The sequence below is a fragment of the Phaseolus vulgaris genome, chromosome 10 (genome assembly GCF_051622355.1).
Source record: "Phaseolus vulgaris cultivar YP4 chromosome 10, ASM5162235v1, whole genome shotgun sequence".
NCBI classification, from domain to species: Eukaryota; Viridiplantae; Streptophyta; class Magnoliopsida; order Fabales; family Fabaceae; genus Phaseolus; species Phaseolus vulgaris.
Window position 1 is genome coordinate 31730213 of NC_143507.1, and position 17519 is coordinate 31747731.

Sequence of the window (17519 nt, forward strand, 5' to 3'; positions counted from 1 at the left end):
ACTTACTTGTTGTCACACACCTAATACCCTAAACGGCTTTGAGCCCCAATTCATTAGTGTATTTTGCAACATCAGAACACAGTGAATATAGTACCATCTGCTTGAAATTTGGTCAACTACATACACTAATCTTGTGACATTAATATCCTATCTATATTTTTTATGTCATTTTCTCTATACCATGTAAATCTTCTTTCTATAATTGGTATATCAAACAACTTTGTCACAAGAATCTATTGAGTTCCTCTATCTCTTTTATATTTACTGTCTATCTTCCTACCCCTTTTCTCTAAAAAAAAATTTGGACAATTTTTCGATTTACTTGTCAACCTTGCGTAGGGGACATGCTAATTTCTTGGTATCATTTCAATTTTATCGGATGTCCCCTTGCAACTGAATATACTACTTTTACAACAACAAAAAATTGTTGAAAATAATTTATTATCAATTCATTACATGTGCATATTAGCAATATATTTTAAATTTAATTTTTCTGCAAATGCTACTTCTATGAATACTAATAGTAGTGAATAACATTTTTATTCCTTAAATACTATGAGTAGCAAATAGTTTTCTTAGCTTTTAGTCATGAAAAACACTTAATGTGCATATACAGCTTATAATTTCATCATTTTCATTCTATGTTGAGTCGCCTCCCCATGATCAATAACATAGTATATAACCAAGACAGTTTTTTATGAACCAAGATAATTATGAATTTAAATTTATAAATGTAGATTAATTACATAAAATTCAATAAGGATGATATCCCATCCAAAGAAAAAACATGTATCACGTACATGAACAAACAGTGGAGGGTAATAGTCTGTCATTATTAGCTTCTAGGGCTTCTTGGTGATTTTAGTTGCTGCTTTCTGGTAGGTAGATGCATATCTATGAAACAAGAATAGAGCATTGCTTGTAACCTGTGCAACATTCATGGCCTTAACCTTAATAGAAGCCATTCTCTTACTCATCCTATTCCCAGGAAATGAGTACACACAACTACTAGCATCTGTCAAAGCAGTGCTCACCCATGTTTCAACATTGCTTATGTGCCACAGCATCTTATCACTCATGCTTGATCCATGTTGGTTGAACCTACGTAGTTCTTTCATGGCTTGGCTTATTTGTTCCACACTATCAGTGATTTGGTTCACACAATCTTGCACTGTTAGGTACTCTCTTTTGTTGCTCTTGATGACTTGAAGTTCCTTTGCCACTTCCAAAAGGTACCCTTTTGTGTGCAGTGCCCTAGAGAGGCTCACTGAGAGGGCATATTGGGCCAAGTGTTGTGGGCCATTTAAGGGGGATTTGGCATATTGGGAAAGACAACGGATGCAGAGATTGGGATAGAGGGTGCCATTGCAAGAGGACTCTATGTAGGTCATTGTTTTAGGATTTCTCTGCCTCTTCAATGATGATGGCTCAACTGGGGTAGCAAGAAATGAGAATAAGAGAGAGAGGAAAATGACAAACAATGTGAGGTTGAGTTGTGCCATGTCTCAAGTAGAGCTTTTAATTAGCTTTAGCCTAATACAGAGAGCTTTCAGAGGTCTTAAAGGAGATTTTGGTTGATGAAAATGGCAATGAGGTGTGGTGCTTATATAGAATTTTCCTCACATCATCACATGCATAGCTATGTATTCTTTCCCTTGTTTACGTATCCTTTACACATGCAATTTGCGGTAAGAACAATAATAGAATTATATATATAAAGCTGGTCGGTCAAATTAAAATCACAGAGATTAAAAAAATAACAACATATAGCATGGCACCAGCATTATTATATTATATATCTTATGATAATAGATTCATATCAAAGATATATATATAGCACAGCCTGTTACCAAGAAAGTAGCTTGTTGGAGTAAAACCTATAGTTACAGATATAATAGGGTTAGACTTTTTTGAGCGTGGATTGTAAGAGTTCTGATAAAGTGGTGAGAAAGAAAAGTAAAAAGAATGGCATATAACTTGTGATGAGACTGTGATGATTGTGCATGCAGGTGAATGAAGGTGCAGCATTCATGTTTTAAGGCGATTCTAGCGGCTATGTTCCCTGGAACCAAAATGTGTGTGTGTGTGATTTAGAAGATTAATAACAACTCACAGAATGTTGCTTTAGAATATTAATTACATGAGAGACAAGTTATGAATATATATATATAATGATTCATCATGCTATGATTAATTATTGGTTTTTGACTTTGCATGCAAGTGGGAGTTTGATAATGTCTTCCAGCAACAGCCAGTGAGAAACGTATAATAAAAAGAATACTCTAATTTTAATTTCTTATATATATAAACCGTAAGTATATTTAAAGTTATTTAAGGACTGCATGATCATTTGTGTTGATAAGTGGGTAGAAAAACTCAATGAGAAGGACCCCAATCAAATAGGTATTCTACCGAAATCAGAAGTAGATGAAACTCGTGTTTTTATTTACAAATTAAAATAATTAATATTAGTAATATTAAAAAACAATGCATAGATCACGAAGCTAAAGAAAAATTAAAAAAATATATAACAAATTAGTCATATATATATTCTCACGTGTATATATGTCCTCGTCATGATCTTGATCTTTTTGAATTCATCCACTATATCATTAGGATTACTCTTAATCTTCATTAATGTAAATAAATAAGTGTTATACATATACAATTAATCTTCATAAACAAATATTTTTTAAAGAACAATAGATAAGTTTTAGGCATAAAAAGATTTGTGAAACATGATTTCTAACAATGATATTAGATAAATTTTAATTTTTATCTCCTTTAGTTTATAATAAGTGATTTTGGTTCGTAGATCGCCGATAAAATGTTAGTTTTGTTTTGTATGTAATATTGGTTTGACTATTGTTCATTAATATCTTAATATCATTAAATCCATTATATTAACATCTTAACTTTAAATATCATTATGATATGCAAATTTGTAAATTTCTTTACTTTGAAATTTATTTATTGGTATAGTTTTTTTTTTTAATTTACATGCTTAACGAGGTATATTGTCTTGTGACACACACATATTGTGACACCATGGTCCTGCACCTCTCCCCCACCCCCATTTATCTCATCTTTTCTCTTTCTCTATATCTCTTCTCTTTTCTATCTTCATTTTTCTTTCTCATATTTCATTTATTCCAAGATTTGATCATGCCTCGCAGTAGTTAAGGAGTAAGGATACACTTTACTCGATGAGATTTTTAAATAAAGTAAGTTCATTTTTAATTTCCTATTATTTGATTTTTCTTATGTTTTAGCCATCAACCTTGATGGGGACAATTAAGAAAAGTGTTTTTCTCAACTTGTTTTTACCTTAAACTGAAATTTGATGATATTTGAATAACATACTTTAGGTCCTTAAACTTTGGAGTGATTTTCCTAATAGAGTTCAAATCTTCAATGGACTACAAAATTTCAGATAAAGGAAGTTATTTGTGTTTGAATAGAATCTTAGGGAAGCTCATTTAGATAATAAGTTAATCTATATTGTTATTTAAACTGAATTTGAATGGTTTTGAGTGTATAAATTTTTTTGAAGAAATATGTTTAAGCAAATAATAATTTGCATTAATCATTTAAAACTGTTTTGAAGTGGTAGTATTGAAATATTTGTGAAAAAATCTTTGAGAATGTAATTTGAGTATGTTGTTGAGGTCGATTTACTGATATTTTCGCTTAGGTGAGATAATTTTTGCTCAAGTGAAAATATTTCTATATTTAACTTGTTCTTTAGTTATGTTTTCACTCGAACGAGTTTATTCTTGCTCAAGCGAAAATCACACTAAAGAGCAGCTCTTTTGGCCTCACTCGCTCAAGAGAGCTAATTCTTGCTTAAGCTAGAAATTTTCGCTCAAGCTAGCCCAAAATAAAAATACCTTTATCATATTTTTCTTTTATTTTCTTCATATCTTTTTAATGATTTGAATTATGCATGTTTTTTTTTAAAAGTATATGTTCTCGCCAGTTGACTCGATTGATGGTTGACTCGAACGACAATCTCTAACCTGCTTATCTCCTCCTGAGAATCAAACTTCCTTGGGTTGAAGGACTTCTCACCTGAAAAGACAAAGGGCGCCTTGACGGTTGTTTGCAGTCCGACGCTCATGTCAGTACTGGGGCAAAGAAACAATAAGTGTAAAGTAGTTTCAGTCTTAGAAACGGTGTACCTTGCTAGGATTCTTACCACCCTTTATATAGGTTGTAGCTAGGGTTTGCTTCTGTTCTGTTACCCATATCTAAGGTTCCTGGGAGAACGTCCTTGCACCGCTATTACACATTTTTAGCGTAATCTGGCACATAAGACTTCCCTTTACTGGAGTGCAACGACTAACAATCACTAGTGCAGACAGGCCAAACGAGTGCGGCTATTTTATATTTACAAGGGCGGTTATATAGCCGCACTTGATCAGCACGCATTCTTAAATCGAAGATTTACAAGTGCAGCTATTTAGCCACATTCGTAAATGCGATTTATAAATGCGGCTATGGTAAATAACCACATTCTTATTTAATTTTTTTAAACAAAAAAATTAAAACCCTAAACCCTAAGGCAGCAATAGCAGTGGCAGCAGCAACAACGGAGCAAATACGGCATAGCAAAAATCCAAACAGCAGGCAATGAAGTTGGTGACCTTCATCAATCCAAGAAAACAAATAGATAAGAGAAACGAAAAAAATATATATAAATCAATGGTGAAGAAGAAAGAGAACTCGAAAAGAACTTACAATGACACAAAGAAGACAATGAAGGCTCGTAGAAAACGAGAGGAAGCACGAGAGCATAAACAAAAGAGAAAATGAAGCGTCAGAGAACCCTTCGCCAATGTAAGAAAACAAACAAATAAGTGAAACGAAAAAAAATTATAAACCATTGGTGAAGAAGAAAGAGAGCGAATCGAAACGAACTTACATTGGTACGAGAACACAATGAAACTCGCAAAAGAGATGAACACCAGAGCAGAAACAAAGAGAAAACGTGAAGCGCCAAAAAGGAAGAAAGTATGAAAGCGTAAGTGACGCACTTCAAAATTAGGGTAAAAAAATGATTTAAGAATGTGGCTATTTAAATAGCCGCATTCGTAAATCATGCATTTTGATTTAAGAATGCGGCTATTTAAATAGTCGCATTCGTAAATAAAATTAATTTCAAAAATGCCACCGCGTTTTGAATGACAGCGGCTAACCCTAAAATCGCATTAAATAAATAGTCGTTGTTTATACATTTTGTGCTAGTGAATATGGCCGCCAAGGTACCAACTCATCCACCAATGTTGCAGGACCATCTGTTCTATGGGTACCCTAAGTATTCACGTGTCATGCATACAGTCTTTCCTTGGAAACCCTAACCCTAATGGGCCTCAATGCCTCCAAGGAACACTTGCTTGTGTCGTACCCGAATGTACCATACACACCTCATGCATGATCCTCTTGTGACTTAGGTCTTTCCTTAGTATTTGGGTGTTAACTCATGTTAACTTATACTGCTTGGGGGACCCAGCTTACGTGGCCTACCATTCCTCTCAGACACCGATGTTCGATGTCTTCTCTGACGTCGATGTCCGAGGACGGGTCGGTATAGTATACAAATTCAATTTATTTGTGAAATTTTAAATGTTGTTGTGGGATTGAATTGTGTGTAATATATATAAGAGTTATATTGTATGATCAATAGAATTGTGAAATTTATAAATGACATGGATTGGTGAATGAAAGGTGTATAGAATTAAGATGATTATGTAATTAATTTAAAAAATCTTAAATAATATGAGGGATTGATATGCATTGTATGTGAATCATATGTATTATATGAGGACGATAGAATTGTATAAAATTGAGATCATATATTTGGGATAATGTATAAGTTTTTTATTGGTTTCGTGTTAAGTATTGACACATATGAATAGAGAACTTCCAACTTCACTGATGATCTAAGTCACGTTGACTGAGATATTAGTTGGTAAGAAGCTCATGAGGGAGTTTATACACACCATGACTAGTTGTAATCACATGATATTGGATGTTTGAACTTAGCCTAATCCTTTCTCTTAGATTCAATTGTAAATATAAGTCTTAGGTATTGGATAGGATGTTAGTCTCTGGTAGATCCTACTTAATATGAGTATTCATTGTTGGATATCGTTGGTGATGGCATGTAAGAAAAAGTGGTGCGGAAGCTATGAAGGTGTGTGAGCAAGATCCTCCTAAGAGTGGTGTTGATCTTGAAGGTGCATGATGAGTATGAAGCTAGGGAGGTTCGGCCAACCCAAGGAGAGGTGAAGGAGATGAAGTTTAGAGCCTAGAATTCTAGGGAGAAGCAAAGCTTGGCACAAAATGGCAGCATAACTTTACTCACCATAAACTTGAAAATACAAGGTGTAGGCTCCTCCTTTTATAGGCTAAGGAGGACCATAATGCAACCCTAATGCTAGCCAAATGAAATGTAAATGTGAAGCACATGGGTGCACATGGCACATGGGTGCACAAATGAGCACATGGGGAGGGGTGTGTCTAGTTTTTATGCTCACCCCTTCCATGGGCTTTCTAGACCGGCCTTGGTAAATTTAGAGGTTTTTTTAGAAACTCTAAGTTTACCTAGGTTGGTGTTTTAGGTGCCAAAATTAATTCTAAGAAAATTACAAATAAAGTTCCTATGCTAATTTTGACAAGAAATTAAAGTCTACTCTACACTAGAGTTTATGGCATTTGAACATGTAAAAGAACGTCTTCTTGGATCCTCTTGGCCATAACTCTATGGTTGGCCCAAATCTACCCTTTGGTGGGCTTGCATGTGGGCTTGTGCTTAGGCCTCTTCCATCAGTTGGTGTGTGGATCCATGTGTGATCCATATGATTGTTGAGGATGGTATTTGAATGAAATTGGGTTGTTGTGATTGGTATTGAATATTATATGATTACAATTGATGAAAAAATGAAATAGAATTATATAAATGAATGATTAATGTAATTAATTCTTTTTTTTACTTATATTTTTTTATGTTAGAATTTTATTTCGATAGCTTACCCTTGCATGTGTTGTTTATCTATGAACTGCGATGATTGTACTATCTGCACAACAGATATAGGTGCAGGTGCACAAGGTACTTTGAGAAAATAGTGGAAGAAATTATTTTATTTTATTCTCTTTTGTAAAAGATTTGTATATTTTAGGGTGTTACATTTATAGTATCAGAGCAGTTCGCCCTTAAGATAACTCAAAGGTAGTGAGTTTATTCTTTTTCTTATTGTAGATGTTTGTTTAAGTCTAGTCTCAATATTTATGTTAGAGTTAGGATGATTGCTATGAATGAAGGTAAAAACATACTAAGAAAGAAAAGAATTTCGACAAAGCAGTAAAGGTGCACATTCAGGACTAAATCGAGATGATTTCTATCTCAGTTCTAAAAGTTTAGAGTGCATTTTAAGGATATGGTTTGGATGGCTGTATTTATATGTGTGTGAGTTTATATGTTTTATTTTAAAGTATTACATTTATTTATATTAAGGGTTTATTTGTAGATTTTAAAATTTTTTCTTTAAGTTAATAGTTTTACACCAACATTTATTTTAGGGTAGTATGTTTATATATTAGGTGTTTTGTTGTTCTGGGTGGACACAAATTCTAAGTGAATTTGAGATTCCTACCTATAGAGGATCTAAATATAATTTTTGGGATGAATTGAATATATGTTAATTGCATTCCTTTAGTTTGTGATAAATAGAAAGTGATGTTGTACGTTTAGAGATGAACTTCCTATACATATTCATGTCTTCATGATTATGACCCTTCATTTCTTGGTCAAGATTATCGTGAATTACATAGATAACATGTCTATCTATCCTATACTTTAGAGGTGCATAAAGAACACATAAGGGAATGATAACATTCTTAAAGAAAAATACAATAAGTAAGAGCTTTGGTAGGTGAATATGCAAATTTTACTGTCATCACAACTCTAAAAATCTACTAGATCCCAACCCAAGGAAAGACAATGTTTAAGTGGAATGTCTCAAGATCAACATGAAGACCAAAGGTTACGTGAATCAAATTGACTATTACAGAAGGTTGATAAGAGGATTTTCTAAGATGATAATGTTGTCAACACAACTGAACTACAAATAGTGAGCTTTTTGCTTGGACACTAGTGCAGAAAATGCATATAACATTGATTCTAGAGGACATGTAACACTAGTTCCATCACTGATGTAGATCTTAACGATGTAAAATGTTAATTATATATAACACTATTGTAAAAATTGGTGTAATATGTACCAAAATCTGAATAAAATATTAAAAAATGTGTGCTCCAAAAGACACATATAACACCAGTTGTGGCTCCTAACCAGTGTTATATGTGCTCCAGACTCACATACCTAAACCCTAAACCCAATACCAAAGTGTTCAACATTGCCGATGGTCGATCACCCCAGACCCAATACCAAGACGTTCAACATATAACAATTACCCAATTTAAAACCTAATACATTATATTCCAAATATAATATAATAAAACTAATTATTTATATAAATAATTGTAAACCAAATAATAATTAAAATTAAAATTAAAATAATTAAAAATGAAAAACTAACCTAGAGCGTGAACGTGAACGAAGTTGTGGCGACAATGGAGACAATGTGGTGGCGACAAGAGTGGTAACAAAATAGCCAAGAAGCGTGAACGGACAAATTTTGTTCGATGTGGATGCTCTAACGACGAAGAGAACGAAATAAGAGAGAAGCGTCGAGGGGAGCGGTGGAGGCAGCGGCTGGCAACAGCGTTGGCAAAAGCAAAACGAACTCTTAAACAAGAAAACTTAGAAGAATAACATGAATGGAGAGTGAGGGCGTAAGCCAAGAAAATATGTTAAAAACATATATTACACCGATTATGACTAATAACTGGTGTAATATATCTTTTTTAAAACTTTAAAAACTTTTTTTTAATGTGGAAATTACATATAACACTGCATCCTCTATCTAATTGGTGTTATATGTAGTGTCCATAGTTAAATGTTTCAAATTTTTTTTAAACTCTAGAAATGACATATAATACCGATTATATAGAAGAACCGGTGTTATATGTCATTTTAAAAAACTTTTAATTGTTTTTTAATCTAGGAATGACATATGTATCGAACCGGTGTTATATGTAATCCCAAAAATTAAAATTTTAAAAATCTATTTTTTTTTTTTGCTTTGAACAAGACATATTATACCGGTTGGCTCCAATCGCTTTAATATGTGCCAAATATTTACAAAAATGTTGTCGCGTTTTTGTGTACACCAGTTCTCATAATATGTCGTTGTAAAAAGTATTATTTGCACTAGTGGGGGGAATAGTGAAAAGCATAAATTTCTAGTTGTAGTATAGATTAATTAGTTTGCTATTATGGGAAATTATTGGCACACAAACTTTTGAGTACAATGTATCACTTCATAGGTTGGGATGTACATGGATGCAAGAAAAGGGTGATAGAGTATGTCTGAAGGGAACTAAAAGTTCATGAGAAAAATTACTCTACTCATGACACATGGATGATGGTAATGGTGTTGCATTGAAGATCTGGAGGCATTGTCTAGATGGTACTTCGTTTCACATGCTCAATAATGTATAAGTCTTAAGTACTTGTTTGATGAGAATGGACTAGACACGAGACAAAGTATATTGATGTATTTGTTAAATGATTAAGATTTCAAGTTGAAAACTCCATGAGTAAGGAGGCATTTCAAGTGTCAGATGTAATTGTTAATGACTTAAGTTAATGGAGTATTAAGTACAAATTGGACTAAGAATTTTATGATGGAAGTAAAGGAGGATTATGAGATTTAGGATAAGGTTTGTGTACTTGCAAGCAAGACAGTAATCAAGCTACTTACAATTGGATAGTACCCCTTCCATCGGAGGACTGGGTGGAGAGTTACAAATATGAGAAAAGCCTACTTACTAGCCTCCGTGAGAGGATACCACTTTGGTAGATGCTAGGGATTGGTTGAAGTTAGAGAATATAGTTTAGTATAAAAAATTATGAGAATAATTAAGATATATCATTATCTGAAGAAATTCTTTTGATGGTTCAATATAAAGAGGAAGTGACTCAATAGGTCCTTGTTTGTCTTACTTATAAAAAACTGAGGTGGAGTATCAAAGAATTGGGAGTACAACAATATGACGTGGCTAAATAAAAATGACGTAATATTGGTATACAATAAGTTTTCTTTTCCACAATTAGTAAGAGTATATAGTATATGGTAAGACCAAGTAATGAATAGTACATAATTTTCTTTCATAAAAGATAAATGAAGTCTTGAAAGATTATGATCTTTAGCTGAAGTATTATCCTGGGAAAGGAAATATTGTTGCAGATGCTTCAAGTCACAAGGAGATATATGTATCAACACTTAAGATTAGAAGGTTGGAGTTGAGTGAAAGTTTCAACAGTTTGAATTTGGAAGTTATAGTATCTTGAAATCACATTAGTTGTGATACATTTTTATAACTAAAGAGTTTTTAAAGAAAGGGAGGGTAAGAAAATTGGTGAAATTGAATTTAAAGAATATTCTAAGATTATTCAATAATGATAAAACTAAATGGGAAGTGAATAATTTTTCAAGACTTAGGAACAAATATGTACAATAGATGATGATAAATTGAAGCAAGTGGATTATCTAAGATTCATGAAAGCAAGTTCAACTACATCTAAGTATGACCCAAAAGTATCAAGATTTCATGAATTTTATTTAGTGACATGGTATGAAGGAAGAATAGTCAAGTATGTAGCTACTCGTTTATCTGTCAAAAATAAAAGGCAAAACAAATAATGATTGGAAATATGTTAACATAGTTTGACATTCTCAAAATGAGAGTGAAATAATTTTCATGAATTTGTCACTTACTTGTCACGTATAAAGAAGAAACATAACTCAATATGAATAATAAATGATGGATTAATAAATATTATGCATATTCTACCTATGCAACTGAAGTATATGTTTGAGGTTATGTCGATAATTTGGTGATTTAAGAGATCTCAGTTTGATAAAAGTGGTGAAGAGGTGCCATTTGGTACTATAACTAATGTTAAGGAAGTTTGTGTTTGGCTAGGTTATGCTTATCTTTTTATTAGGGTGAGGATGAATCCTTTAGCTTGTGGTATTGGAGGGAGTGAGACAGTGGTAAATCCTAGTCTTCTAAGTAGAGGTCTCTAATAATTGATGTTGCACATCCTTCTGAATATGAGAATATTATCACTCGAGATGAAGAACAAAGTGAGCTAGTGATGTTGACACCACATCATGACCATTAGAAAGTAAAAGTGACTCTTCCAATAAATATGGAAGCATTCCATTTTTTATTTAGTTATACATATCTCAAGGTTCTATGGATTCCATTTCTTTGGTATTTGATGTTGTCTATATTAGTATAATCTGGGATCGAATAACATGAATTTTATTTGAGATATAATTGCGAAGAGGTTGGTGTGAGATGCCTATGTTCATGTTATAATACAACAAAGTTGTGAGTCATTGAGTTAGGTCACATCAACATCTCTTAAGCAATTTGACAATAACCTTTCAGCAAAAATATTGCGAAATACTCGAAGAACATGGGGTTGACCTAGATTGTCTATTGGAGATGGAAGGAAAAAGACTTTGGGGCCTTAATTCAGTATGCACCAGAAGGAAGGTTGGTCAAACAAAACTTAGAGTATTTTTCATCACTTCAGTTACAAGCAACTGAGTCAAATTTTTAGAACTATGATGATTGAAGACATCTTCGACAACGCAAAAATTTGATATAGATAAAGGAAGAAGACCTTTAGGTTTCTCAATGGGTAAAAATGATTGTCTGAGAGTTACACGATGTAGGGAGAGCAACCCAAAGTTCATGGGACCTTGTAAGATCCTTGTACTTGTCCATATGAACTTGTCTTACATTGAAGTACATTAGAATTTTGGGTTCTCAAGTAAAGTAACTTTGTGTAAAAATATCGATATAGTCAAAGTGTTGTGAAATCTCATATGTTGTGATTCCACTTGAGGAATAAAAGAGAACATAAGAGAATCATATCCTAATTTTTCTTGGTAAGCTAATTTTTAAGGACAAAATTTTTTGTTGTTAAGGATAATTGTGACATCGTGGCCCTGTACACCCCCTCCCATTTTTCTCATCTTTCCTCTCTTTAAATATCTCTTCTCTCCATTCTCTCTTCATTTTCTTTCTTATATCTCATTTTTCCAAAATTTGATCACACCATGCACTAGCTGAGGAGTCAAGATACATTTATACCCGATCAGGTTTTCCAACATAGTAAGTTCATTTTTACTTTAAAGATCCTTTATTTTCTGATTTTCCTTATGTTTTAGCCATCAATCTTGATGGGGACGATGGGCACAGTTGAGAAAAGTGTTCCTCTCAACTTGTTTTACCTTAGACTAAAATTTTCTATTGTTTGGACAACATGCTTTAGGTCCTTAGATTCTGGAATGATTTCCCTGGAGTTGGAATTTTTAATGGAATAAAAATTTTCACGTAAGAGAAGTTATATATCTTTGAATATAATCTTGGGGTAACTTATTTGGATAATAAGTTAATATGAAAATTGTATTATACATATTTAAGTATATAGTTATTTAAATTGAATTTAAATGGTGTTGCGTGTATGGAATTAATTGAAGCAATATGCTTGAGCAAATAATAGTTTCCATTAATAATTTAAAATTGTTTAGAAGTAGAATTGAAAATGTAATTTGAGTATGTTGTTAAGCTAATTTACTAGTATTTTCGCGAGATGATTCTCGCTCAAGCGAAAATATTTTGCATTTGACTTGTTCTTCAATTTTGTTCTCCTCAAGCGAACATATTTTCGCTCAAGTGAAAATTGCACTGAAAAATCATCCCTCTCGACCTTATTTTTGCTCAAAGGAAGTCCATTCTCACTTAAGCTATAAATTTTCGCTCAAGCTAACCTAAAAAAAACTTATATCCTATTTTTATTTTCTCTTTTTCATGTCTTTTCAATGATTTGAATTATGCATGAATTTTTTTTATACAAAGTATACATTTAAAAAAAAAAATCAATTGATTTGTGAATGTTTAAATGTTTTGGGATTGAATGGTGTGTAATATATATAAAAGTGATATTGTATGATTAATTGAATTGTACAATTTCTACATGGATTGGTGAGAATGGAAGGTCTATGAAATTGAGATGATTATGTAATTAATTTGAGTGATTGATATGCATTGTATGTGAATGATATGTATTGTATGAAGATGATGCAATTGTATGGAAATGAAATCTTACATTTGGAATAATGTATGACCTTTTTATTGGTTTGATATTAAGTTTTTGCACCTATGTTTAACAAAGATCCTATAACTTCATTAATTATCTAAGTCATATAAACTAAGATATCAGTAGGTGAGAAACTCATTAAAGAGTTCATACACATCGTGACTGTTTGTAATCACATGATATTGGATGTTTGAACTTACCTTGTTTCTTTCTCTCATATTTGCTTGTAAATCTAAGTCTTGGGTATTAGATCAGATGTTACTCTATGGTAGAGCCTACTTAATACAAGTCTTCTAGAAGGTGTCTCTATAAATGGATCAATGTGTACTCCTTATGATTGTTGAGAATGATATTGAAATGAAGTTGGGTTGATATGATGTGTATTGAGTACTATATGAATGATATAATCTAATTAATTATTATTTTTTATTTATATTTTCGTACGTTAGAATTTGATTTTTATAACTTATTCTTGTATGTGTTATTTGTATATAAAATGTGATGAGTATACTATGTACACAAATAGATATAGGTATAGGGTAAGAGGAACTTTGGAAAGAGTGGAGAGCATTATTTTCTTTTACTCACTTTTATAAATTTTTGCATATTTTAGGATTTTAGATGTGTATACTAATTAATATTATAATATACTCTTTTTCAATAGTTGAAATTTATTGGTAAAAATAATTAGTGGATCTTATCATATTTAATGAGCCTGTTCTAATTTTGCAACTTTCAGTAAATTTTAGTCAACAAGAATTTGCTCCTAACCATCCTAATTTTTTATATACCACACCTTCCTGTTCCCCTCCACAAACACTGGAATTCTGGTGCAGGATGTTTTCATAATACAAGAAGGGACTTGAATGTAAACAAGGATAAAAGGCTCATTTACTCTTACAACCACTAAAAGGGATATTAAAAATTACAGACAACAGAATTATCTTACAAGATAAAGAAACGACAATTCAAACAAACCTCGTACAATCAACTATGCATTAGCTGAAAGCCTTGCCTCTATTCAGGAATCATTCAGCAACCTTCATACCAGACAGATAGACTTTACTCTGAATCACACTTCCCCCAATCCAAAATCCAGGCATAACCATCAAACCAACTTTGGGTTTTTCATCATTGTCATCCATTATCATATTCTTGACCACACTTTCCATATAAACATCTGAGAACTCACTCCCTCCTTTGACCTGAAATACCTTGACGTTAGGCTCAAAAGAATAAGCCAACCTGTGTAAAAGCCAGATTGTCTTAGTCAGTTTAAGAAAAGCCTGGTAAAAAGGAGTCCTGGGATGGCCACCACCCATCACATAATTTCGCTGATCTAAATTTCCAAAGAATGACGCCTCCATCTTTGGATGAACTACCACTAAGTATTTGCTCCTGCAAAATTTCCCAAATATGGAATCTGGATTTTGCCCTAGCATGTCCAAGGGATCCATCTCTCTTAAAGCAAGGAATTGGTGGAAGAAGCTCTCCTTAGTTACAGTAATATTGTCTGATTTAACAGAGAAGGTTTCAAGCTCAAAGCCACTAAACATTCTTTGGCATATGTAAGACTCAAATGCATATTTCTTATGAGCTCTCTTTGCATAAACAACATCAGGTTCGATTGAGTTCGCAGCTGCATCAAGGTCCCAACCAGCTGCTTTCATCATGTTGATCAAAGGTTTAGAAAAATCATGAATGGCTTTTGCAGCTGCTTCCACAGCAGAGGTGAAGAGATCTGGAGTTAGATCAACAGGAAAAAAGCCATTTTCATCTTCGGATTCTTTGGTAGACAAACCTCTAAGCTTCAGATTTTTCTCTAGTTTAGTTCGCTTCTGGCTAGCCTCCTCAATCTGCTGCTGCAATTGGTGGATCTCGGAATCTTTATTCTGGATTTCAGATTGGAATTTCTTCACCATGACCTCATAAGTTTTCAGAAGACTCTGTTGTTCTTGAATTTCTGCAGCTAAACGTGAGTCTTGAGGAGAAACACACACGGGTTTTGGATTGTTCTCCCGGTAGAAATGCTTGAGTTCAGACAAATTTTTCAGCTCACTAATAACAAGTTTATCAGCAGTGTGGATTTTATCAGGGTCATAAGGAGTATGAGCAGCTTGTAGCTGGATGTAAGCTGACTTCAAGGAAGAGATGTTTGTAAAAATTTTAGATATTAGAGTTTCCATTGCTTCTGGATTCTGATTCATGGCATCTTCCATTGGTTGAGGATGGACCTTTTGGCTGTTGCTCTCACGTAATTGGGTCTCTTTTGCTCCAGTGGGTAGCATAGCTAACGCCAAGATAGAGATGGTTGAACAAACTTTCTGTCAACAGAAAAACAATTAACTTCAGCCCACAAGCTTTCAAAGAAATTTAATCAACCTGCGTAGTGCAGAAATAACATTTTTTACTACATTAGATGAGTGTTCAATTCATATTTCAACACTGAAGTTTTTAGAAAAGAGAGGTAAAGAGAACTAAACAGACTTAGAATTTAAAGACATTAGGGCAACCAAATATGAGGAAAGAGAGATATTATTGTAATAAAGTCCATTAACTCAAAAGGAGAGATGACCACTGAACCAAATAATTAGAACATTATAGCCAAAATATATATATTATAACAAATCAAGAACAAACATGTAAGTAATAAGCAACTACCATATCAGTACAATACTGCTTTACCCAAAACAATTTCTTTATCTGATAAAATATCCCAATATTTAGTGCCCATAGTTTCTTATACAGCATGTTTAAAAATGAAGGTTCAAAATTTCTGGTAGCTCTGCATCTTACAATTACAGGTTCCAGAACGCCAACTGTGTTAATTCTGGGAATATAATATACAGGAAATAAGATCCATGATTTCATCACCACAAGGGTCTCACTTGGTAATTTCATTCAAAAAAAAGGCCAGTTCACTATATCATTTGCCTGTAGCATGAAAAATTATATTTCTAAATTCGAATTATTAAACTATAGGGAAATGAAAAACCTACTTAAATTGACTAACTGAGACATATTTCTTCTTACATCCGTTCACTCCAAACATACTGCGGCTAACCATATGGCCAGAAATCTTGGAAGATATGACCAATGATCTACTTGTGGCCTACATCCTTTTATCAGAGTTTTTTCTTATTTTTAAGAAACTATCATTAGCATATCGGAGACTGAAGTACCTTTCTCTGAGACTTTTTTTTTTCGGAGAAAAAAATAATAATTCTTACAAATTCTCAAACAAGCCTTCTAATTGGAAAAAAAAAAACATTTTTCTTCAAAAAAACAAAAGATAAAACAAATGGGTCCTAGCCTGTGATACAGACCTCCAGTGTCTTACCATTTAAGGTACTGTAACTACTCACCATTCCACAATTGCACAGCATCAAATTGCAAGTATTCTAACCAAAAACAAAACTTCATATAGAAAAAAAGACATACATTCAGTATACAAATGAAACTGTGAGAACGAGTTCTCTACCTAGAAAGACTGCATTTCAGCAAGAGAATGAATCCAGCAAGCATAATACCCTTGAACCCTAGATATTGCAAAAAGAATATTAATACGACAGAGGATAGCTTCAATGCTGTAAAGAAGAATAAATCAACCCTAATCCACAAGCAAAACACAACAAAAATTCAATAGCAACCCCGTGTCACAAGAAATTCCCAGAAATTCTGGTGTCTCTATCACAATACAAAACCCTAAATTATGGGGAAAAAAGAAAAGAAAAGTGATTTTGGAGAAGAGAACACGTGGGCACGAAAGAATGAAGCTTAGCCAAGCAAAAGAAAAAACAGATCTGGGATTTAATTTGGGGTTACCTTGTTGGGAATTTGAAGGAAGAGTGAAGATGAAGTGGTGGTTCAGTAAAGTGAAAGCGTGTTGGTCACAAACAATTGGTATAATTACAAAACCCTATGTGAAACGAAAGGGAAACGTTGATGGACCTGTCGTTTTGTTTTTATTTGTTCCATTTTCTTATTATTGTTTTAATTATTTATTTCGTGTTCCCACCACTCCACCGAAAATTTTACCTTCCACTGATTTAAATGGTAAGATAATTATTTAATATATGTTAAGTGATTTTTAATATATTTTCTATTTTTTTATTATCGAATTCTTAATTAGTGTCTAGTTGATGACTTTTTTTTATGATAAAAATATCTATACATTAATAACCTAAAATAATTTTACATGACGTTGGATGG

At 32.9% G+C, this 17519-nt stretch overlaps 2 protein-coding genes and 1 non-coding gene across 8 annotated transcripts; all 3 read right to left on the minus strand.

The window, feature by feature from the left end:
- Positions 1-295: 295 nt before the first annotated feature.
- On the minus strand, positions 296-394 carry LOC137819898 (U6 spliceosomal RNA). The gene has a single exon (XR_011082480.2). It is a non-coding gene; the product is annotated as a U6 spliceosomal RNA (small nuclear RNA).
- A 320-nt stretch (positions 395-714) lies between these two features.
- On the minus strand, positions 715-1561 carry LOC137818806 (pectinesterase inhibitor 9). Its single transcript, XM_068622421.2, has one exon. It carries the CDS (start codon positions 1500-1502, stop codon positions 843-845), a length of 660 nt encoding a protein of 219 aa, XP_068478522.1. The 5' UTR covers positions 1503-1561; the 3' UTR covers positions 715-842.
- Positions 1562-14176: 12615 nt separating this feature from the next.
- Positions 14177-17278, minus strand: LOC137818382 (myosin-4 protein (DUF641)). Of its 6 annotated transcripts, none has more exons than XM_068621775.2 (3): positions 17133-17271; positions 16789-16846; positions 14177-15631 (listed from the first exon to the last, which is right to left on the minus strand). In XM_068621775.2, the coding sequence occupies exon 3, from the start codon at positions 15593-15595 to the stop codon at positions 14336-14338; it is 1260 nt and encodes a 419-aa protein (XP_068477876.1). In that variant the 5' UTR covers positions 15596-15631; positions 16789-16846; positions 17133-17271; the 3' UTR covers positions 14177-14335. The 6 variants fall into 6 exon arrangements, with proteins under 6 accessions (XP_068477876.1, XP_068477879.1, XP_068477877.1 ...); XM_068621778.2 differs by having other exon boundaries at positions 14177-15689; XM_068621776.2 differs by lacking the exon at positions 17133-17271 and adding an exon at positions 16958-17112.
- Between the last annotated feature and the right edge of the window lie 241 nt (positions 17279-17519).